This window comes from Equus quagga, chromosome 5 (genome assembly GCF_021613505.1).
Source record: "Equus quagga isolate Etosha38 chromosome 5, UCLA_HA_Equagga_1.0, whole genome shotgun sequence".
In the NCBI taxonomy this organism is placed as follows: Eukaryota; Metazoa; Chordata; class Mammalia; order Perissodactyla; family Equidae; genus Equus; species Equus quagga.
Window position 1 is genome coordinate 112,268,751 of NC_060271.1, and position 24,407 is coordinate 112,293,157.

A 24,407-nucleotide genomic window follows, 5' to 3' on the forward strand; every position below is an offset into this window, starting at 1 on the left:
TAACGCCCTTTATTAAGTCTCTACTGAAGTTCTTTACCCATTTTTTTCAATTGGAATGTCAGAACTTTTCTTGATAATTTGTAAGTATTCTTTTTTTTTCTTTTTCTTTTCCTTTTTTTTATTTTGAGGAAGATTAGCCCTGAGCTAACTGCTGCCAATCCTCCTCTTTTTGCTGAGGAAGACCGGCCCTGAGCTCACATCTGTGCCCATCTTGCTCCACTCTATATGTGGGACGCCTACCACAGCATGATGTGCCAAGCGGTGCCATGTCCACACTCAGGATCCGAACTGGTGAACCCTAGGCTGCCGAAGCGGAACGTGCACACTTAAACTGCTGCAGCACTGGGCCGGCCCCTGTAAGTATTCTTATTTTCTGGACATAAGTCCTCTGTCTTTTTGGTGGAGGAGAGTAATATATGATTTACTTATTCTTATATGAGAAACACATATAACACATACTATGTGCTGACATGGCACTGGTCTAAGTGCTTTACAAATATTAACGGTATACAGAGAAGGGAAACAATAGAAAGAATAAACAAATGGAACTTCATCAGACTAAAGAGCTTCTTCAAGGCAAAGGAAAACAGGATTGAAACAAAAAAACAACCCACTAACTGGGAAAAAATATTTGCAAGTCATATATCTGACAAAGGCTTAATATCCACAATATATAAAGAACTCACATAACTCAACAACAAAAAATCAAACAACCCGATCAAAAAATGGGCAGGAGATATGAACAGACATTTCTCCAAAGAAGATATGCAGATGGCCAATAGGCACATGAAAAGATGTTCATCATCGCTGATCATCAGGGAAATGCAAATCAAAACTACACTAAGATATCACTTTATACCCATTAGAATGACAAAAATATCTAAAACTAATAGTAACAAATGTTGGAGAGGTTGTGAAGAAAAAGGAACCCTCATACACTGCTGGTGGGAATGCAAACTGGTGCAGCCACTATGGAAAACAGTATGGAGATTCCTCAAAAAATTAAAAATAGAACTACTGTACGACCCAGCTATCCCACTACTGGGTATCTACCCAAAGTGCTTGAAGTCAGCAACTCCAAAAGTCCTATGTACCCCAATGTTTATTGCAGCATTATTTACAATAGCCAAGACGTGGAAGCAACCTAAGTGCCCATCAACAGATGATTGGATAAAGAAGATGTGGTATATATATACAATGGAATACTACTCAGCCGTAAAACAGAACAAAATCGTCCCATTTGCAACAACATGGATGGACCTTGAGGGAATGGAATTATGTTAAGTGAAATAAGCCAGCTAGAAATGGACAATCTCTGTATGACTCCACTCATATGAGGAATTTAAAAGTAGACAAAGAGAACAGTTTAGTGGATACCAGGGGAAAGGTGGGGTGGGGGGTGGGCACAAAGGGTGAACGGGTGCACCTACAACACAACTGACAACCAATAATGTACAACTGAAATTTCACAAGATTGTAACCTATCATTAACTCAATAGAAAAAAGTTAGTATTAAAAAGAAGTACCTAATATTAATAATAATCCAGTTTATCATTTTTTGTTTTATGGTTAGAGCTTTATTGTCCTAAGTTCTCAAAGATGTTCTCCTACATTTTTCCTCTAAAAGCTTTATAGTTTTGCTTTCACTTTCACAAATTCAATCTGGAATTGATTTTTGTATATATAGCATGACAGGGGTTAAGATAGCTTTTTTTCATATGAATATAAATCATCTAGTACCACTTACTGAAAAGCCTACCCTTAACCACTGTACTGCAGTGCCAACTCCGTCAGATGAACGGTATACGTACGGATCTGTTTCTGGACTCTCTATCAGCTCCTCCACCGCTTGGTGTGCACTTCTTTATGTCAAAATGTCTCCACTCGGCGTTTCTCACTGGCATGTTTAAAGTGCATAAGAATATCCTAGAAAGATTGTTAAAACACAGACTCCTTGGCCCCAGTTCCAGAGATTCTGATTCAACAGGATTTGAGGTGAAGATGGAGAAATTTCATTTCTGACAAGCTCCTAGGTGATGCTGATGCTGCCAGTCCAAGGACTACAATATGATAAGCACTGTCTTCATTAACATAGTTTTACAATAGGTCTTGCTATCTGGCAATGTAAGTACTCCAGCTCCGTTCTTCATGACTGCCCCAGCTATTCTTAGCTCTTTGCATGTCCATGTGAATTTTAAAATCAGTTTGAGTTACAAAGCCAAAAAACAATAGCAACAACAAAAAGCCTCAAACTGCTAGGACAGTGTTAGGGATTGCATTCATTATGTAGGTTACTTTGAGGAGACTTGAAAATTTAAAATATTGAGTCCTCTATGAACATAGCATATCCCTCCATTTATTTAGGTCTTCAATAATTTCTCTTAATAATGTTTTGTAAAACAGTGGGACTATATAAAACTAAAAACCTTACGCACAGCAAAGAAAAATATCAACAAAATGAAAAGGCAACCTATGGAATGCAAGAAAATATTTGCAAATCATATATCTGATAAGGGGTTAATATGCAAAACATATAAAGAACTAATACAACTCAATAGCAACAAAACAAACAATCCAATTAAAAAATGGGCAGAGGATCTGAATAGACATTTTTCCAAAGAAGACATACAGATGGCTAACAGGTACATGAAAAGATGCTCAACATCACTAATCATCAGGGAAATGCAAATCAAAACCGCAATGAGATATCTCCTCACACCTGTTAGAATGACTATTATGAAAAGGACAAGAAATGACAAGTGTTAGAGAGGATGTGGAGAAAAGAGAACCCTTGTGCACTGTTGGTGGGAATGTAAATTGGTGCAGCCACTATTGAAAACAGTATGGAAGTTCCTCAAAAAATTAGAAATACAACTACCATATGATCCAGCAATTCCACTTCTGGGTATTTATCCAAAGAAAATGAAAATACTAATTTGAAAAGATATATGCACCTCCATGTTCACTGAAGCATTATTTACAACAGTTAAGACATGGAAACAACCTAAATGTCCATCAATTGATGAACAAAGAAAAGACACACATAAATACACATATATAATGTGATATTATATATATAAAAAAACATTATTAAGCCGTAAAAATGAAAGAAATTTTGCCATTGCAACAACATGGATGGACCTTGAGGGCATCATGCTAAGTGAAATAAGTCAGACAGAAAAAGATAAATACTGTACGATCTCACTTATATGTGGAATCTAAAAAAAACAAAAAACCGAACTCATAGATGTAGAGAGCAGATTGTTGGTTGCCTGAGGCAGGGGGTGGGAGACGGGTGAAGGGGTTAAAAGGTACCAATTTTCAGTTGTAAAATGAGTATGTCATGGGGAGGTAATGTACAGCATGGTGACTATAGTTAATAACACAATACTGTATTGCATATTTGCAAGCAGCTAGGTGAGTGAATGTTAAAAATGCTCATTATGAGAAAAAAATTGTAATTATGTATGACAATGGATGTTAACTGGACTTAACTGTGGTGATCATTTTGCAATATATACAAATACTGAATCATTACATTGTACATCTGAATCTAATAATGTCACCTCGATTATACCTCAATAAAAATAAATAATGTTTTGTAGATAGATTTATTCCTAGGAATTTGACTTTTTTGACATTATTTCAGGTGCTATCTTTTTTCCCCTCGTTTCAATTTTTTCAAATTATGGTAAATACATATAACATAAAATGTATCATCTTAACCATTTTTAAGTGTACAGCTCTGTTCTAAGTACATTGTTGTGGAACCAATCTCCAGAACTCTTTTCATCTTGCAACTGAAACTCTATACCCATTAAACAACTGCCCAATATCCCCATCCTCAGTCCCCTGCAACCAGTATTTTACTTTCTGCTTCTATGAATTTGACTATTCTTGGTACCTCATATTAAGCGGAATCATACAGTTGCAAATGCTCTTTTTTAAATCCATTTTATTTTTACCTGGAGTCTAATAACAACAGTAATTTGATGAAATATTGGCTAACTAAATTATGAGTACTGGCTAAAAATCCAGTAAAAAAAAAAAAAAAGGAAGCTTAAGAAATTTGGTGTGTTCAATTAGCAGCACTTTGAGAATCAGGACAATGCCAAACAACACTGTGCCATTTGCAACCATACACTTGTATATGAGATGGAATTCTCACCACTTTCACACATCAGGGCAGAAGCCACTCAACTGTGAGAGAGAACATTTGTGTGGCTGTTTTAAGTTGTCTCATTTCTCAAATCTCATTGACCGAAATCTGTGAAAGTTGACTCAATGAGTCAGTAGGCTTTTACAAGTATATAATTCTTCATATACTCTTCAATATTTCCATTATTATTGTAAAAGTTGAAATGAACTCCAGTAATATCTTTCATTTATAGTTGCAACATTTTATAAGTTAAACAATCAATCCACTTCAGCAACTGTTAAGGAGTGTAAGAAGATATTTTGAGAGCAAAAGGGAGACTGCTCTGCACACCTCAGTATGAGCTTATCACTTTAAGATATGCCAGCTGATGCTCAGACTCACACTAAAAAAGGAACTGTAATCATCTAACATCCGAGGAAACTCCATCAACTGCTTGAAATGAAAAAGTCAGTGAATACCACCTTAACTCCCACTAAAAAGTAAATTGTAATATTACGACACGCTATATATACATATGGGCATTATTTTATTTAGCTAACAATTTCCCAGTCTATGCAACAGTGCCCTAATTCCCAGATAAGTAGGAAAGAAAATTTTGTAACACCATCAAAGAGGACCTGGAGTGTTGTTTCTATTAAAAACAAATTTCCTTTTCATTTTTATCACTGCACGTTTCAAATAATCTTCTTCCAGAGGTCACTGGGATCCTTTACATGACAGACAGACAGTCTGCTCCTTTAAACATGAAGGAGTTTTCAGATAGCTGCTTTTTCCACACATAAATCAAAGCTCAGAGCTCTCCTTGTGGGTGAATAATTGTTTGGCTACACTAAAGCCAAATCCGGCAATGCCCACCCAGGTCAGGCTGACCTTACAGAGCAAAGAACAAAGAAATACTATCAAAAGCCGAACTACTGCTGCTTCTTAATGATTTATCTAAAAGAGTATTCATTGTTAAAATCAGTACCAAACGACAATAAATTTAAATTTCAAATTTTCTCTATAAATTCTTCCCAGTAGAAGTGACACAGCAGTCCAAATTCCCGATTCTTGCTCTGTAGCCCATTTAAAATCTGTCTCAAATATATTTTTCCCTAAGTCTCACTACTGCCCTAAACAAATCTTCCAACACAGCTAAATGAAGTCAGCACAACTCACACTTTCCCATCTCCTTGCCTTTGCTCTTGCTATCACTCTATCTAAACCCCATCTGTCTTTCAAGGCTCAAATCCTCCCTTAGTGCACAAAGCCTTCTTTGACAGCTCTTCTTCTAAATGTTTTCTTCTTTGCTAAGTACTTAGGAAATTTTTTATCTGTGTTATCAGCTTGTAGTTTAAACTGCCTGGTATTGCTAATTACAGTTTCATAAGTTTATCTGATCTTGGCTAAATTAAAAATTCCATGAAGGATAATACAGAGAATTCCAATATACCCTTCACCCAAGTGTTAACATTTTGCCACATAACCAATAGTTTAATCTCCAGACCCAACATAGACTTTACTAAAAATGGCATTTACAGATTTAAAATAATTAAATCCTACTAATTAGCTATTTTTATATCAACTAACACAAGAAGTTACCTGAAATCATGTATTAACACCACTTTAGTTTAGTAGATGTCAATTACCTATGCTATTGTATACACAAGTTTTCTGCCCTATGAACTCTTAAGGTTTTACATTCATCCCAGCTATCTTTCTGTTTGTTGTTTCTGTTGACTCTCAGTCATGAGGGGGAATAATTCAGTTCCACAAACATTTTAATACTGACAACTTGTGTTAGACACTAAGGGTCAAAAGTGGCCCCAACAGGAGCTCTACACAGCAAATTCTTCCACTTAAATTTGGGGTTTCTTTTGAATATAGGTTTCCACAATACTTGGGGAAAACTAGCCTGATTTTGCCTTAAAAAAGGAGTAAGCTTCATACTGAATGTGAACACAGCGTAATTTCCTAATGGGAATTTGTTCCTCTCCTTTTACATTGTTTCCACCTAACCCTTAGATAAAGTATTTTCTGTTGTACTTCTGAAGTTGATGACAAGAACTCATCCACACTAAAACCAAAATCTATTTTAATAAACTAATCAATCATAAATATTATAGCTCTAAATGACACATATGCATTTCTCCCTTTAGGTTATTCTTCGTGACTTTATTGAAATGTAAGACAGATATAATAAAATAAATCAATATTTAGTGTAGTGTTACATATACATCCATGTAACCACCACAAAATCAAGATATGCAAAATTTCCAGGAGCCCAAAAAGTTCCCTTGTGCTGCTTTGCAATCAATCTGTGATCTACTTTCTACATTACGATTTGGGTCTATTCTAGAATTCCAATTAAACGGAATCACACAATCTAGCTTCTTTAACTGGAAATCATGTTTTTCAGATTCACTCACACAGTTATTGCATGTATCAGTACGTCACTTCTTTTTATTGCAGGGTATTATTTCTTTAGATGGATATACTGCAGTTTATCATTTACTTGTTGATGGATGTTTGGGTTGTTTCTAGTTTTAAGCTATAACGGATTAAACAGCAAAAATGTTTGTGTGTAAGTCTTTGTGGGGATAAATACTTTCAGTTCTTATTGATAAATATCTAGAGTTGGAATTGATGATTAACCATATGAGAAAACGTCAAACTGAAAGTGGTTGTACTACTTTACATTACATTACACTTACAATGTATCAGAGTTCCAATTACCTCACATGGTATTTTAAGTCTTTTAAGTGGTATATAGTGGTATCTTGCGGTTTTAATTTGCATTTTCCCGATGACTAATGATATTAAGCCTCTTTCATGCTCTTACTCATCATTCACATATCTTTGGCAGTATCTGTTCAAATCATTTGTCCATTTTTAATTGGTTCGTTTGTCTTATTGAGTTGGAAGGGATCTTTATTTATTCTGCATACAAGTCCTTTACAGGATATATGTACTGTGAATATTTTCTCCCAGTCTGTGTCTTGTCTTTTCATTTTCTTGATGCTGTCCTTCAAAGAGCAGAAGGTTTTAATTTTAATGAAGTCCAATTTACCGGTTTATTCAATTTTTCTTTTATGATTCATGCACTTAGTGTTCTAGCTAAAAATTGCCCATTACCCCAATGTTACAACAATTTTACTTTAAGGAAACACAGTAGAAAATTGTTGCAACATTTGGGTCAATGATTGACTTTTAGATATAAATTTGCTTTGTGATTTCTTCATTGATCCATGGGCTAAGTATGTTGTTTAATTACTTGGTTTCCAAATAGTTGGAGTTTTTCTAGATATCTAAGAGTTATTTATGTCAAATTTAAATCCATTGTGGAAAGAATATACTCCATATGATGTTAATTTCTTATTCATCGACACTTGTTTTATTGGCCCAGTATATGGTCTTGCTGAACGTACCATGCACACTTGAAAAGACCCTGTATTCTGAGCTTATTGTTCTCTAATATCAATTATGTCAAGTTGGTCGATAGTATTGTCAACATTATCTACGTATTTACTCACTGTTTTTATCTAGTTGTTCTATCAATTGCTGAGAGAGGAGTGTTAAAATCTCCAACTATGATTGTGACATTGTCTGTCTCTCATTTCAATTCTGTCAATTTTTGCTTCATGTGTTATGCAGCTATTATTAGGTACATACACATTTATGATTATGTCTTCCTGGTAAATTTTCCCATTATTATTATGAAATAGCCCTCTTTGTCTGTGGAAATAGTCTTTGTAATGAAGCCCATTTTATCTGATATTACTTTAGCAAATCTAGCATTTTAATACTTAATCTTTGCATGGGATAATATTTTCCATCCATTTTTATTCAACCTATCTGAGTCTTTATACTTAGAGTATATCTCTTAGAGACAGCATATAGTATGTCCTTTTTTCTCATTCTGACAACCTTTAACTTTCACCTGCAGTATTTATCCATTAACATTTAATATCATTACAGATACGGTTGCATTTATTTGTTATTCCATTGTACTGCCTTTCCTGCCTTCTTTTTGGGTTATTTGAACATATTTCAGATTGCAATTTTAACTTATCATTGGATTTTTAGCTAGATGCCTTTGCATTTTTTAAGTAAGTGCACTAGAATAACATCTTTAATTGTTCACAATCTATTTAGAACAAATAGTGTACATATGTTTTCACTCATATATATAAGATAAACAAACACATGGATAAAGAAAACAGATTAGTGGTTACCAGAGGGGAAGGGGGTTGGAGGGTGGGCGAAAGGGGTAAAGGGGCACAAATGTATGATGACGGAAAACAATTGGACTATTGGTGGTAAGCACAGTGCAGTCTGTGCAGAAACTGATATGTAATAATGCACACCTGAAATTACACAATGTTATGAACCAATGTGACCTAAATAATTTTTTAAAAATGAATAGTGTAATCCTTCACATAAAATTTACATGAGAATAAGTCCATTTATCCACACTTGCATGCTTTCTACATAGTTTAAAAAGTACCAAGGGACAATCATATAATTTATTTAAAATAGAAATATCTATTTTAAAGACACTGTAAGGAAAATGATGCTCTTTTATATTTATCCAGATGTTTACCATTTCTGATGCTCTTTATTTCTAACTGAACATCTGAGCTTCCATATGAAATTATTTTACTTGAGCCTGAAGAATTTCCTTTAGCATTTTTTATAATACAGGTCTGCTGACAACAAATTCTCTTAGTTTTTTTTTTATCTGAAAATGTCTTCCTTTGGCCATAATTCTTGAAAGATTTACTAAATATGGAATTCTGGGGTGATACATTTTTCTCTCAGCACTGTTCCACTGTCTTCTGCCCTCCACAGTTCAGGATGAGAAGTTGGAGATATTTGGAATCATTGTTCCCACTTATTTAATGTGCCAATTTTCTGTTTTTCATCAAGACATTCTCTCTATGTTTTATCTTCACCAGGCTGACTATGATGTACATAGGCCTGGTTTTCTTTGTTTCACCTTGCTTAGGTCTCACTGTGCTTCTTGTATCCATAAATATATGACTTTCATACCTTTCGGCAAAGTTTTAGCCATTACTTCTTCAAACATTTTTTCTGCCCTATTCTCTCTTTCTGGCACTCCAATTACACATATGTTGGGCCTTTTGATGTTGTCCCACATGTCCAGGAGGGCTTGTTCATTATTTTTATCTTTTTGGTCTCTCTGTTCTTCAGACTAGACAGTTTCTGTTGATCTATCTTCAAGTTCTTTAACTCTTTCTTGTATCATCTCCATTCAATGGTTAATCTCATCCAGCATATTTTTATTTCACATATTTTATGTTCAGTTTTAAGATTTCCATATGGCTTGATTTTGTAACTTCTATTTTTCTCTACAAATTTCTCTCTTCATCACTACTACAAGCATTTTCTCTTTATGTCACTGAGTATAATTAAAAGAGCTTTTTTTCTTTAATCTTTGTCTGCTAATTCCAACATGTAGGTCATGTTAGAGCCAGTCTCCACTGACTCTCTTTTCTCTTATGAATGGCTCACAACTCCTTGGTTTTTTAAAAGATTTTATTTTTCCTTTTTCTCCCCAAAGTCCCCTGGTATATAGTTGTGTACTTTTGGTTGTGGGTCCTTCTAGTTGTGGCATGTGGGATGCCGCCTCAGCATGGACTGATGAGCAGTGCCATGTCCGCGCCCAGTATCCAAACTGGCAAAACCCTGGGCCGCCGAAGGGGAGAGCGCGAACTTAACCACTCAGCCACGGGGCCGGCCCCTCCCAATTTTTTCATTCTTCATTTGCTGAGCAATTTTGCATGGTATCCTACGTATTATGACTGTTATAGTGTTGAGACTGTGACTTGGGTTATGCTGTTCCAAAGTGTTGGGCTTTTATGTTTTTTGTTTTTGTTTTTTAAAGATTGGCACCTGAGCTAACAACTGTTGCCAATCTTCTTTTTTTTTTTCTGCTTCTTCTCCCCAAACCTCCCCAGTACCTAGTTGCATATTTTAGTTGTGGTCCTTATAGTTGTGGTCCTTCTAGTTGCGGCATTTGGGATGTTACCTCAGCATGGCCTGACTAGCAGTGCCACGTCAACGCCCAGGATCCGAACTGGCAAAACCCTGGGCCGCCAAAGTGGAGCGCGCGAACTTAACCACTCGGCCACGAGGCCTGCCCCTGGGCTTTTATGTTTTAACACATAACTTGGTTTGATTAAACCTGAACACACAGTCTGTTAGGTGGTTGCTCAAATCTCATCTGAGTTCCTTTATGCTTAGCTGAGCTACTTAGAGTATGCCCTAAACACGTGTAGCTCAGGGGTGAGCCAGACACAGACAAAGTTTATATACAGAATGTAAGAATCCTCACCTGTCACTCTCTCCTTTATGAAATGCCCCCTTCACATGACAGCAGTCATGGCAGCCCCAAACTCTGCCCTTAGATTATTGAATTGTTATGGAGTCTTAGCTGCCCTGCATGTAAGACACTGAGATTTAGCCACAGGATAGAAACAACAAAAACAAGAAAATGGCCCAATGTCATTCTTCCAAGTAAACGATCATCTCCAGAATCTTTCTGCCTTTGGTCATTCCCCAGTGTCATTAGGTAGTTGCTTTTTGGTTTTTTGTATTTTGTCAGTAGATTGTAATTTTTATCTGCAGAAGGATGGTTCCAAGAAGAGCTTACTTGGCTATCACAGAAGCAGAAGTCTTCCAAACAAATTTTAGAATCAGCTTGTCAATCTCTGCAAAGAAAAAAAATCCTACTACAATTCTGATTGCTATTGGATTTAATTTATAGTTTTTGTTTTGTTTTGTTTTGTTTCGCTGAGGAAGATTCACCCTGAGCTAACATCTGTGCCAATCTTCCTCTATTTTGTATGTAGGTCACCGCCACAGCATGGCTGACAAGCGGTGTTAAGTCCACGCCTGCAATCTGAACCCACAAATGTGGGCTGCTGCTTCAGAGAGGAGCATGCCAAACTTAACCACTATGCCATGGGGGGCCCTAATTTATAGTTCAATTTTGGAAGAATGGTCAGTTCAACAATACTGAGCCTTCCAATCTATGAACATGGTAATCTCTCCATTTATTTAGATATTCTTTAATTTCTCTCAGCATTATTTGTCTTTTTCAGTGTACAGGTCTTCTACTTCAGTTAAATTTTTCACTAGACATTCAAGATTTTATGCTATTATAAATGGTTTTGAAATGTCTTTCCCAATTATTCATTGCTAGTAATATATAAACACAACTGACTTTTTATGTTGACCTTGTATTCTAAGACCTTGCTTAAGAGTTCTAGTAGCTTTCATGTCCGTTCTTTAGGGTTTCCTAGGTACACAATTGTGTCATCTATGCATAACCAGTTTTATATCTTCCTTTCCAAATTGCATACCTTTTGCATCTTCATGTCTTATTGCACTAGCTGGAATTTATAGTTCAATGGAGGATAGGAGGGCCTTTTTCCTGACCTTAGGGGGGAAAGATTGTTTTACATCAATAATGATTTTAACTATAGATTTTTCACAGGTTGATAGTCCCTTCTATTCCTAGTGTACTAAGAGTTTTTATAATGAAAGCATGTTGAATTTTTTCAAATGCTTTTCTGCTTCTATTGAGATAATCCTTTGGCGTTTCTCCTTTACTATACTAATAAGATGAAGTGCATTGATTGCTTCATGCTTAAACAAATTTTGCATTCCTGGGATAAACACTATTTGGTCATGACTTATTATCCTTTTTATACATTGTTGTTTCATACATATATTTTGTCCAATTTTGTAGTTGTTTACAATGAGAGTTCAAATCCAGTATCAGTTACTCCAACATGGCTGGAAGTAAATCCACAAATAAGTGCTAATCTTAAGCATGGTTAACTGTCAAGAAAGAAGTCTAGCAGTTATCAAAGTAGATGGTGGAGCCTTGTAAGATTCCACAAATCCTTTTACTTATTCTATCTATTCCTAAAATAGGATATATACAAGTAACTCAGTTCAACTCCAGTCAAAAAATATTAAATATTAAAAAATATTAAGCCTCTGCTTAATAACAGTTAACCTACAAACCGATACAAGAAACAAAATACACCCATCTCCTGCTTCTTTATAAGTAACCAGGTTTTAACCCAGAGATAGCTACAAGGTTCATTATGCCAATGAGTGCCTATTAAATTAAAATGCATTAGTAACATTTTAGAGACAAATATTCAAACCAGAAAGAAAATCAAACTGGTGGGCTATCTTGCTTAATATAGAAAATGTCATCACGAAATGCTAATACAAACTATCATAAGTATTGTGGCTATCTCACAAAGTTACACTGCCTATCTTAAAAAATTAAAATTAAGAAATGAATATTCCCTAAAAGAAAAACAGGTGATCATTTTAATCTGTAAAAGTGGTTAGCAAGCGATTTTATGTTTATAGATAAATATTTAATAGCTTTAAAACTGATAGCAGAAAGAGAAAATACATATAACATAATGTGTAACTTCCAAAGGTCTTTTTCCTTTTTTCATTTACAGAGACCTTGGGGCTTCAGACAGACAGTCAGAAGGCAGGCTGCCAGTATCAATTCACGCTTAAGCAAAACTTTTGCCAATGAAAACTGAAACACCTGTATGAATTAACTAAATAGTTCCCATTTTCAACAATGAAAGGAAATTAAAAGCATTACTGAATGTCACTGACTTGGCTCATCTGAAAGGAAATAACGTAGATAACCCAGCTAATTTTAAATTATCAAGCCAATATGACATAAATGGCTCTCTAAAACAATATGGGCTATTTTTACTATGACTCATTCAGCTTTCCTGAAATGTGTGAATATAATGTCTCAGGAATAGCACTACACAATGACAACCTTAAAAAGTCAAGTATTTCTTTTAGGACAAGCTTCCAATCTTGTGGAATTAAAACATTTTCCAAACACATCTCACATACATTTCAACATGCTGTGCACCAACCTGAAAACACTGGCAAAAATTCCTCCAAAAAAGAGATTTCACCATCACTTTACTGAACAAAGTTCAAGACCAATAAGCCACTCATTTTTCAATAAATATTTACCAAATGTCCAATAACCATGGTTCGTTTCCCTCCAAGTGCTTACAATCTTCTGGTCTAAGTATCAAGATTTCTACTGCATTTGCTCTTCCAGCAACAGAGGAAGACACGTCACAGCCTCAACAGCTCACAAGCCCAGTCCCAGCTACCAGGCTGCTGCCAGAACAGGGAAATGGATGCCCAGCAAGAAAGAGTATACTGTTTCCTCTCTGCTTCCTTCTCTTCCACATCTACAGCCAATTCCAAACAGGTCTCATCCACTTGGGAATTCCTACTCCTTAAAAATAGAAATGTGGGGCTGGCCCCGTGGTGGAGTGGTTAAGTTCGCATGCTCCACTTTGGCGGCCGGGGGTTCACCAGTTGGGATCCTGGGCACGGACCTACGCACCACTCATCAGGGCATGATGTAGCAGCATCTGACATAGAAGAACTAGAAGGCCCCACAACTAAGACATACAACTGTGCACTGGAACTTTGGGGAAGGGGAAAAAAAAAAGAGGAAGAAAGGCAACAGATGTTAGCTCAGGGCCAATCTTCCACACCAAAAAAAAAAAAAAGAAAGCATACTTTAAGAAAAAAAGTGTTGCATAAAAAAATAGAAACGTTCTCCTACAAATCAATGACCAGAAGATCTAGCTCATCCCTGAATACTACGGGTACAACAGCCTCTACCTACTCCAAAGTACCTTCATATACGTTCTGTAATCTGATCCTCAAAACTAGTTTTCAGTGCCGAGGGAGGGACACATCACTCCTTCCCCCATTCTACAGAAGAGGAAGATGAAACAAGTGGTTATCTTTACCAATAGGTAGTAGTATTACCTAAATTATGGGCCTAAGTGGAGCATTGCAGCAGCAAGCTGTAGAACAAAAATAAATCCTGTTCCAGACTTCTAGCATATTTCATTCATTTTCTTATTCTGCATACATTCATTAAGCAACAACTATGAGTAAAGCCTTGAAGCACTGTACCAGGCCTTGTGGAAGACTCAGAAAAGAACAGAGCCTAGTCCCTAAAACTGGGAGTTTATAGTCCTGTGGGGAAGGTAAGACATATACATAAATAATTATAATATAAGCCAAATGTGATCCTTGTTAAAAGAGACGCACAGACAAAAGTTCAAGAGTTCAGAAGTGGGGGAGTACCTAAAAGTGGCCACCCTTGTCTCAAATAACTCTTTTGGAGTTATATAGGATATAAATAAAGGGTATTTTATACATAGGATATATAGTTATGCCACTTTTTTTTTTAAAGATTGGCACCTGAGCTAACATCTGTTGCCAATCTTCTTTTTTTTCCCTTCTTTTCCCCAAAGCCCCCCAGTACATAGTTGTATATTCTAGTCGTGAGTGCCTCTGGTTGTGCTGTGTGGGACGCTGCCTCAGCATGGCCTGATGAGCGGTGCCATGTCCACGCCCAGGATCCAAACCGGTGAAACCCCGACTGCTGAAGCAGAGCGCGCGAACTTAACCACTCGGCCACAGGGCCGGCCCCAGGATATATAGTTATATAGGATATAAATTTCAATGAAATTCTTCATTAAAACCAGGGGCCACTTTTAATTAATCTTACTATCCGCTTCTGTATCACGCGCAAGGAAGGGATAAGAAGACGGACTGATAGAAAAAAGCAAGAGTTGACACGGGTTGATTTGGGTTTTTCTGGTGTATTCTGCATGCTTCCTTTAGGATAAAAAAAAAAAGGGAGGATTCAGAGCCCAAAGGATGTCTGGGGCTCCTAAAAGCCCTCCTCATATAAGAGTTCCTTGCCCTACTTCTTACCAATTAAAGATTTACTTGGGATGAACAAACTCATCTTAGAAGAGTTAGGCATGGCCTTGTGAATCACTGTAATCTAACAGCTTTCCTCCAAAAAAGAGATCGGGCCTCAGGTCAGTTCTGATCTGGAAAAGAGCTGGAGGAGGAGAGAAAGCATAAATTTCATGTATTGTAAAGCCCTTCGGGGAAAAGTATCAAATTTGAATTTATGACCTTACCACAAGCGAGGAGGGATGAGTTACCTACTAGCAGAAGTTATCAGATTAATTACTTCAGAAGTATCTCACGGTATACAAGAAGAAGAATGGGAGAAGAAATTTTTTAAAAAAGATTCAAAAGAAATAGGAAAAGGTTTAAAGAAAGGAATAAATATACCCCTACCCACAAGAAAAGCTAAAAAATTTGTTTGACTGTAAATAGAGTATTTTAGTGTGATTTCAGGAAAACTGTGGATAATATAAATACATCACACTAAACTGCTTATGAGGCCCATCGCAAGAAGATGTTGCTACTGACCATCCTCCCCAAGAAAGGCCAGCAGGAACACTTCTTATCATATGCTGCATCCTGTTTACCTCAGCCATCAGAAGAAATCCAAGCATCCTGGTCATCATTTATCATCTGGACACTTGTCCCCATCCAGCTCTCTACTTCCCTACTCCGACTCTAACTCACCACCATTCCAGACTCTCCGCATCCTTCCCCGTGCCTCACATCACGCAGACCCGGGTCAACGTCACCTTCCCATCAAGATAGCCCCACCACCCTATCTAAAACAGCCATTCCCATCCCATTTTTACTCCCTTACCCTACTTTACATTTTTCTCCTGAGCACTTTTTATTAAATGTCTATTTCTCTCTTTGTCTACTGTGTATTTACCCCACAAGAATGTAAACTGATGTAAATTCCAGGAGAGAAAAGACTTTGTTTATTGCTGTATCCCCAGTGACTACCAGCACAATATCTGGTAAATATTAAGTATTCAACAGATATTAGCTGAATGAATAAATGAGAAGTACATAGTAATTTTTAATATATCTTTTAAAAATGTTTAACACTTTACTTGTCAAATTCCTGATGGCATATGTAACAAATAATTAGGGACATTTTCACATAGTTATGTAAACACATACATGCTATAATGATAAACAGCAAAGATTTCTAAGAATACTGAAGTGGGAAAATAAAGGCTCAGAGAGGACTCAAAGGATTAACATCTAACCAATTCCAAAACTGTATATAGAAAACAGTAACTTGCAAAATTTATATTACAGTACAAGTACAAAGTAAGCTAGCTTTCCTTTCTACAAGATAAAAGTACTTTATTTTTGCCTTATCTATAAAATAACAAAGGAAGAAAACATCAGAATTCTAACTTGTTTCCTAACTACGATAATAAAAATGCCTTTGGAAAAATGATGTATCTTAAGCAACTTGTGTTCATTGAAGACATGCATATCTTCTTTTTATCCATAAAACTAAAAATATATGGACTGACTCCTTGCTCTATGCCTTTTCTCTTCTTGAAAAGCCTTCTTTGATCTCGAATCCTCAAACATCTATTACTCTATCTTTCCATTGCACTGCCACTCTTTTCCAACTGAGGCCTTCATGTATCGACTTTATTTTCTTACACCCCATCCCCTCCTTAATTCTCAGGAATGAGGTGACTACCCAGCTATTCCACTGAAACTGTCCTAGAGAGAAGCAATGCACTTCTAATTACCAAAGCCCACAGCCTTTTCTCCTGACTGCTCTACACTGTTGAATGCTAACGAGCACCCTCCATGCTCTTGGTATTGCTTCCTTCCTCAGCCTCTATAACCCATCCTGGTTTTGCTCCTAGCTCTCTAAAGTCATCTTTCTCATCACACCCATGTAGGCATCACCTTCAGCTTTAGACAAGAGAGTTGCATACTATACTAACTTTGGAGTGATGATTCAAATTTGCTGTGTCACTTCATTTATTCATTCAACAAACATTTACTGAGCACCTATTATGTCGGAGATAGTGGACTAGGCCCTGGGATCAAACAATGAAACAAGAAATGTTTGGTCACAGCCCTCAAATACAAGCAAGTACAAAGAAAAATGATTATGTTTAAATCAGCAGCAAGATATAGGCAGCCTGGAAACTAAAATGATGATTTTTTCCCCCTTAATTTCCTTAGGTGGCAGTGTTTCAACATAAGCAATCTAAGGCAAGAACATACCAGAGGCAAAATAATTTACAAGGAAAAAAGTATGAAATGAAAAGGAAAAAGACTTTACTTACTGTTGTAAATGCCAGCAGCTCCTCCTCAGTTAACTTATGCACCGGATTATTCTTTTGGAAATTTGTGCTTTAAATTAAAAAAAAAAGAAAATTAATTCTACAATGCATGTTGTAACTAATGAAATATAACTTTTAAAAGGCAAAGTAAACTCTATTTATATATTTGAAAGCACATATTTTTATATTATTGTATTGTATACAAATATAGATATGAATGTGTGAAAGATAAGTAGTACAAAAAGTAATAAATGCCGACAAATAAAATGTGGTTGGTGTACTAAATGTCAACAGAATTTATCTTACTAGGAAAAAAGAAAACCAGTATGTGCCACTCCACAAAGAAAAAGAAAAGAATTAATATGGCACCAACTCCTGTGTATTAAACTCACGCCAAAAAAAAAAATTACTATAACCATTAGACAGGCAAAACTTAAGAGGCTGTCAAAGAGGCAGAACGAAAGGAATCCTTAGATCCTGCTGGTCCAAGTATGATTCGGTAGAATAATTCTGGAAAACAATTTAGCACTATCCTATAGAGTGATCATTCACGTATCCTGAAATCAGTAATTCCATCCTCTGTATAGAGTCCAGAGAAATTCTTGAACAATTGTACCAAAAATCATATACACAAATATCCATGGTAATATTGTGTGTAATAGGGGAAATCCATTAACAAACCAAATATCCGGATGGGGCAGAGCAAAATGGCGGGGTGAGCTGACCCGGGATTTTCTCCCCTCCAAAATACAACAAAAGATTGGAAGAACTGAATTTCAGAGAATAAACATAATGCCAGCTCGTTAGAGACCTACAATACCAAGAAGGCGGAGATCATAAACCTAGCTTTACCCCTTTGGAGGCGCTGGAACGGTAGGAGAGAACATCGCTCCCTCCCCTAGAGTCTGCGATTGCTGTGGGGCGAGTCAAGAAGGAGCGGGGGAGGGGCCGTGCCACCGGGGGATCATCCAGGACTCCTGCCGCTGATTCAGTGGAGACCCGCTGACGGGGGGGAAAGCTTCCCTCTGCGGGGACCCCATAAATCAAGGGCCTTGGGAGACCAGAGAACAGAACTGATCTGAACCCAGACCGGCGCGTGTGAGTAACAGCCCCTCCCCCCCAGCAAAGCCAGTGGGCGCAGCCATCTTGCCCCAAGGCGGAGAGCTCATAACACGCCGCTCTCGACCCCCATCTAGTGGCGACAGGCTGTAACTGCAACTGAATTCTACCACCATGAGAAAAAACCGCTCCTCTACCATCCAGCAATTTATAAAAGCCCCAGACCAGAAGGAAAACAATAAAAACATAGAATTAAGTCCTGAGGACTTGGAATTAGGTAAACTAAGTGATAATGAGTTCAGAGCAGCTATAATCAAAAAACTCAATGAGAGAGAGAGAAACAAGCCGAGTTCTGGAGTTACTTCACAAAAGAGATTGAAATCATAAAGAAGAATCAAACAGAATTACTTGAGATGAAAAACACAATGGACCAGATAAAACAAAATACGGATTCCCTCAATGCCCGTGTAGACAACATAGAGGAGAAAATCAGCATAATCGAAGATAGACAGGCTGAATGGCGCCAGACAGAGGAAGAAAGAGAACTAAGAATTAAAAAAAATGAGGAAAATCTCCAAGAGATAATGGATTCAATGAGGAGTAAGAACATAAGGATCATAGGAATTCCTGAGAATATGGAAAAGGAAACTGGAGCAGAAAGTGTGCTTAATGAAATTATTGAAGAGAATTTCCCAAATCTAGGGATCGACGGAGAAATGTGTGTAGAGGAGGGTTTTAGATCTCCTAGATTTGTCAATGTAAAAAGACCTACTGCAAGGCACATAGTAGTAAAGTTGGCAAAAAGGAAAGATAAGGAAAGAATACTCAGGGAAGTAAGAGAAAAAAAGAGAATAACCTATAAAGGAGCCCCTATCAGACTGTCAGCGGATTTCTCTACAGAAACCCTACAAATTAGGAGAGAATGGAGTGACATATTCAAAGCTTTAAAGGATAAAAGTCTTCAGCCAAGAATACTCTATCCAGCAAGAATTTCCTTCCGATATGAGGGAGAAATTAAATCTTTTCCAGACAAACAAAAGTTAAGGGAATTTGTAACCAAAAGCCCTCCATTACAAGAAATCCTCAAGAAGGCTCTCATACCTGAAAAAAGAAAAAAGGGAGAAAGGGGACACAATCCACAGACTAGGGAGACCGATGGATAGAACCAGAACAGGATAGCAAATATTCAACTATAGCATTAGGGTAAAAATAAGGAAACTACCAAAACAAGGACGATCTTAGCACTCTAACTACAAATTAATAAGACGAGTTGGAATAAGAAATGAAAATAATTATTTAGGAGGGGAAGAGCAAAGGGTCTAAATCAGTATTGGTCAAGTAAGTAAGAGACCACCAGAGAATAGACTATATTATACACAAGATTCTAAATACAAACTTCAAGGTAGACACTAAAATAAAGTACAGAACAGAGTCACAAATCATAAATAAGGAACAATCTAAGAAACCCAGCATAAGAAATTGCAGTATTAAATGGGTAGTCTAAAGCAAACAGGAAAAGAAACACAGGAAAACAAGATAATGAGTGACAGATTAACAGCACTAAGTCCACATGCATCAATAATCACTCTCAATGTGAACGGATTGAACTCTCCAATAAAAAGACACAGAGTGGCAAAATGGATTAAAGAACGTGATCCAACAATTTGTTGCCTCCAGGAAACACACCTCAGCCCCAAGGACAAACACAGACTCAGGATGAAGGGGTGGAGGACAATACTTCAAGCAAATAGCAAGGAAAAAAAGGCAGGTGTTGCAATTCTCATATCAGACCAAGTGGATTTCAAAATAAGACAGGTAAAGAGAGACACAGAGGGACAATATATAATGATCAAAGGGACACTTCATCAAGAAGAAATAACACTTATAAATATCTATGCACCCAACACAGGAGCACCAAGATTCATAAAGCAACTATTAACAGACCTAAAGGAAGATGTTAAAAACAAGACAATAATAGTAGGGCCCTCAACACCCCACTCACATCAATGGACAGATCATCCAGACAGAAAATCAACAAGGAAATAGTGGAGCTAAATGAAAAACTAAAACAATTAGACTTAATAGACATATATAGATCACTCCACCCTGAAAGAGCTGAATACACATTCTTCTCAAGTGCACATGGAACATTCTCTAGGATAGACCATATGTTGGGAAACAAGGCAAGCCTCTACAAATTTAAAAAAATTGAAATAATAACAAGCATCTTCTCAGATCATAGTGCTATAAGGCTAGAAATTAATTACAAGAAGAAAGCTGAGACAGGCACAAAGATGTGGAGACTAAACAACACACTACTGAACAAGCAATGGATCATTGAAGAAATTAAAGTAGAAATAAAAAAATACCTGGAAACAAATGAAAATGATAGCACGCCATACCAACTCATATGGGATACAGCAAAAGCTGTATTAAGAGGAAAATTCATCGCAATACAGGCACATCTTAACAAACAAGAAAAATCCCAAATAAGCAACCTTAAAGCACACCTAACTGAACTAGAGAAAAAAGAACAAATGAAGCCCAAAGTCAGCAGAAGGAGAGAAATAATAAAAATCAGAGCAAAAGTAAATACTATTGAAACGAAAAAGGCAGTAGAAAGGATCAATGAGACAAAGAGCTGGTTTTTTGAGAAGATAAATAAAATTGACAAACCACTAGCCAGACTTACAAAGAAAAAAAGGGAGAAAGCTCAAATAAACAAAATCAGAAATGAGCGAGGAGAAATAACAACAGACTCTGCAGAAATACAACAGATTATAAGAGAATACTACAAAAAACTATATGCCAACAGAATGGATAACCTAGAGGAAATGGATAAATTCTTGGACTCCTACAATCTCCCAAAGCTCACTCAAGAAGAGGCAGACAATTTGAACAGACCAATCACAAGGAAAGAGATTGAAACAGCAATCAAAAACATCCCAAAGAATAAAACCCCAGGACCAGATGGCTTTCCTGGGGAATTCTACCAAACTTTCAGAGAGGATTTAATACCTATCCTTTTCAAGCTATTCCAAAAACTTAGGGAAGATGGAACACTTCCTAACACATTCTATGAGGCCAACATCACGCTGATACCAAAACCTGACAAGGACACCACGAAAAAAGAGAACTACAGGCCAATATCACTGATGAACATAGATGCAAAACTTCTAAACAAAATTTTGGCAACCAGAATTCAGCAATTCATCAAAAGAATCATACATCAGGGGGAGCTGGCCCCGTGGCCAAGTGGTTAAGTTCGCGCGCTCTGCTGCAGGCGGCCCAGTGTTTCGTCGGTTCGAATCCTGGGCGCGGACATGGCACTGCTCATCAAACCACGCTGAGGCAGCGTCCCACATGCCACAACTGGAGGGACCCACAACTAAGAATATGCAACTATGTACCTGGAGGCTTTGGGGAGAAAAAGGAAAAAAATAAAATCTTTAAAAAAAAAAAAAAAAGAATCATACATCAGGATCAGGTGGGATTCATACCAGGGACACAGGGATGGTTCAACATCTGCAAATCAATCAACGTGATATACCACATCAACAAACTGAGGAATAAAAAACACATGATTATCTCAATAGATGCAGAGAAGGTATTTGACAAGATCCAACAGCCATTTATGATAAAAACTCTGAACAAAATGGGCATAGAAGGAAACTACCTCAACATAATAAAGGCCATATACAACAAACCCATAGCCAACATCATACTCAATGGGCAAAAACTGAACCCCATCCCCCTGAAAACAGGAATGAGACAAGGATGCCCTCTATCACCACTCTTATTTAACATAGTACTGGAGGTCCTGGCCAGAGCAATCAGGCAAGAAAAAGGAATAAAAGGTATCCAAATAGGGAGGGAAGAAGTGAAACTCTCACTGTTTGCAGACGACATGATCTTATATATAGAAAACCCCAAAGAATCCATTGGAAAACTGTTAGAAGTAATCAACAACTACAGCAAAGTCTGCAGGGTATAAAATCAATTTGCATAAATCAGTAGCATTTCTATACTCCAGTAATGAACCAACAGAAAAAGAACTCAAGAATACAATACCATTCACAATCGCAACAAAAAGAATAAAACACCTTGGGGTAAATTTAACTAAGGAAGAGAAGGACCTATATAATGAAAATTACAAGGCCTTTCTGAGAGAATTGGATGACGACATAAGGAGATGGAAAGACATTCCATGTACATGGATTGGAAGAATAAACATAGTTAAAATGTCCGTTCTACCTAAAGCAATCTACAAATTCAACGCCATCCCAATCAGAATCTCAATGACATTCTTTACAGAATTAGAACAAAGAATCCTAAAATTCATATGGGGCAACAAAAGACCCCGAATTTCTAAAGCAATCCTGAGAAAAAAAGAACAAAACGGGAGGCATCACAATCCCTGACTTCAAAACATACTACAAAGCTACAGTAATCAAAACAGCATGGTACTGGTACAAAAACAGGTGCACAGATCAATGGAACAGAATTGAAAGTCCAGAAATAAAACCACACATCTATGGACAGCTTATCTTTGACAAAGGAGCTGAGGGCATACAATGGAGAAAAGAAAGTCTTTTCAACAAATGGTGCTGGGAAAACTGCAAAGCCACATGTAAAAGAATGAAAATTGACCATTCTTTTTCACCATTCACCAAAATAAACTCAAAATGGATTAAAGACCTAAAGGTGAGACCTGAAACCATAAGCCTTCTGGAAGAAAACGTAGGCAGTACACTCTTTGACATCAGTATTAAAAGGATCTTTTCAGACACCATGCCTTCTCAGAGAAGGGAAACAATAGAAAGAATAAACAAATGGGACTTCATCAGATTAAAGAGCTTCTTCAAGGCAAATGAAAACAGGATTGAAACAAAAAAACAACCCACTAACTGGGAAAAAATATTTGCAAGTCATATATCTGACAAAGGCTTAATATCCTTAATATATAAAGAACTCTCGCAACTCAATCACAAAACATCAAACAACCCAATCAAAAAATGGGCTGGAGACATGAACAGACATTTCTCCAAAGAAGATATACTGATGGCCAATAGGCACATGAAAAGATGCTCATCATTGCTGATCATCAGGGAAATGCAAATCAAAACTACACTAAGATATCACCTTACACCCATTAGAATGACAAAAATATCTAAAACTAATAGCAACAAATGTTGGAGAGGTTGCGGAGAAAAAGGAACCCTGATACACTGCTGGTGGGAATGCAAACTGGTGCAGCCACTATGGAAAACAGTATGGAGATTCCTCAAAAAACTAACAATAGAACTACCATACGATCCAGCCATCCCACTACTGGGTATTTATCCAAAGAGCTTGAAGTCAGCAATCCCAAAAGTCCTGTGCACCCCAGTGTTTATTGCAGCACTGTTTACAATAGCCAAGACGTGGAAGCAACCTAAGTGTCCAGCAACAGACGAATGGATAAAGAAGATGTGGTACATATATACAATGGAATACTACTCAGCTGCAAAACAGAACAAAATCATTCCATTTGCAATAACATGGATGGACCTTGAGAGAATTATAAGTGAAATAAGCCAGCGAGAGAAGGATAATCTGTGTATGACTCCACTCATATGAGGAATTTAAAATTATGGACTAAGAACAGTTTAGTGGCTACCAGGGGAAAGGTGGGGTGGGGGCTGGGCACAAAGGGTGAAGTGGTGCACCTACAACACGACTGACAAACATTAATGTACAACTGAAATTTCACAAGATTGTAACCTATCAATAACTCAATTAAAAAAAAAAAAAAAAAACAACAGGGGCTGGCCCCGTGGCCGAGTGGTTAAGTTCGCGCACTCTGCTGCAGGCGGCCCAGTGTTTCGTTAGTTCGAATCCTGGGCGCGGACATGGCACTGCTTATCAGACCACGCTGAGGCAGCATCCCACATGCCACAACTGGAAGAACCCACAACGAAGAATACACAACTATGTACCGGGGGGCTTTGGGGAGAAAAAGGAAAAAATAAAATCTTTAAAAAAAAAAAAAAAAAAATATCCAAAAGGAGACTGATAAATTGTGAAATATTCACCCAACGGAATGCTATACTGCCAAGTAA

At 37.1% G+C, this 24,407-nt stretch overlaps 1 protein-coding gene across 1 annotated transcript in view; it reads right to left on the reverse strand.

Moving 5' to 3' along the window:
• The window catches only part of TTC27 (tetratricopeptide repeat domain 27), a 176,409-nt gene that overhangs the window by 110,889 nt on the left and 41,113 nt on the right, over positions 1–24,407 (reverse strand). The window contains exon 9 of the mRNA XM_046663090.1: positions 17,251–17,317. Coding sequence (XP_046519046.1) covers positions 17,251–17,317 — 67 coding nt within the window. The remainder of the gene's footprint in view (positions 1–17,250; positions 17,318–24,407) is intronic.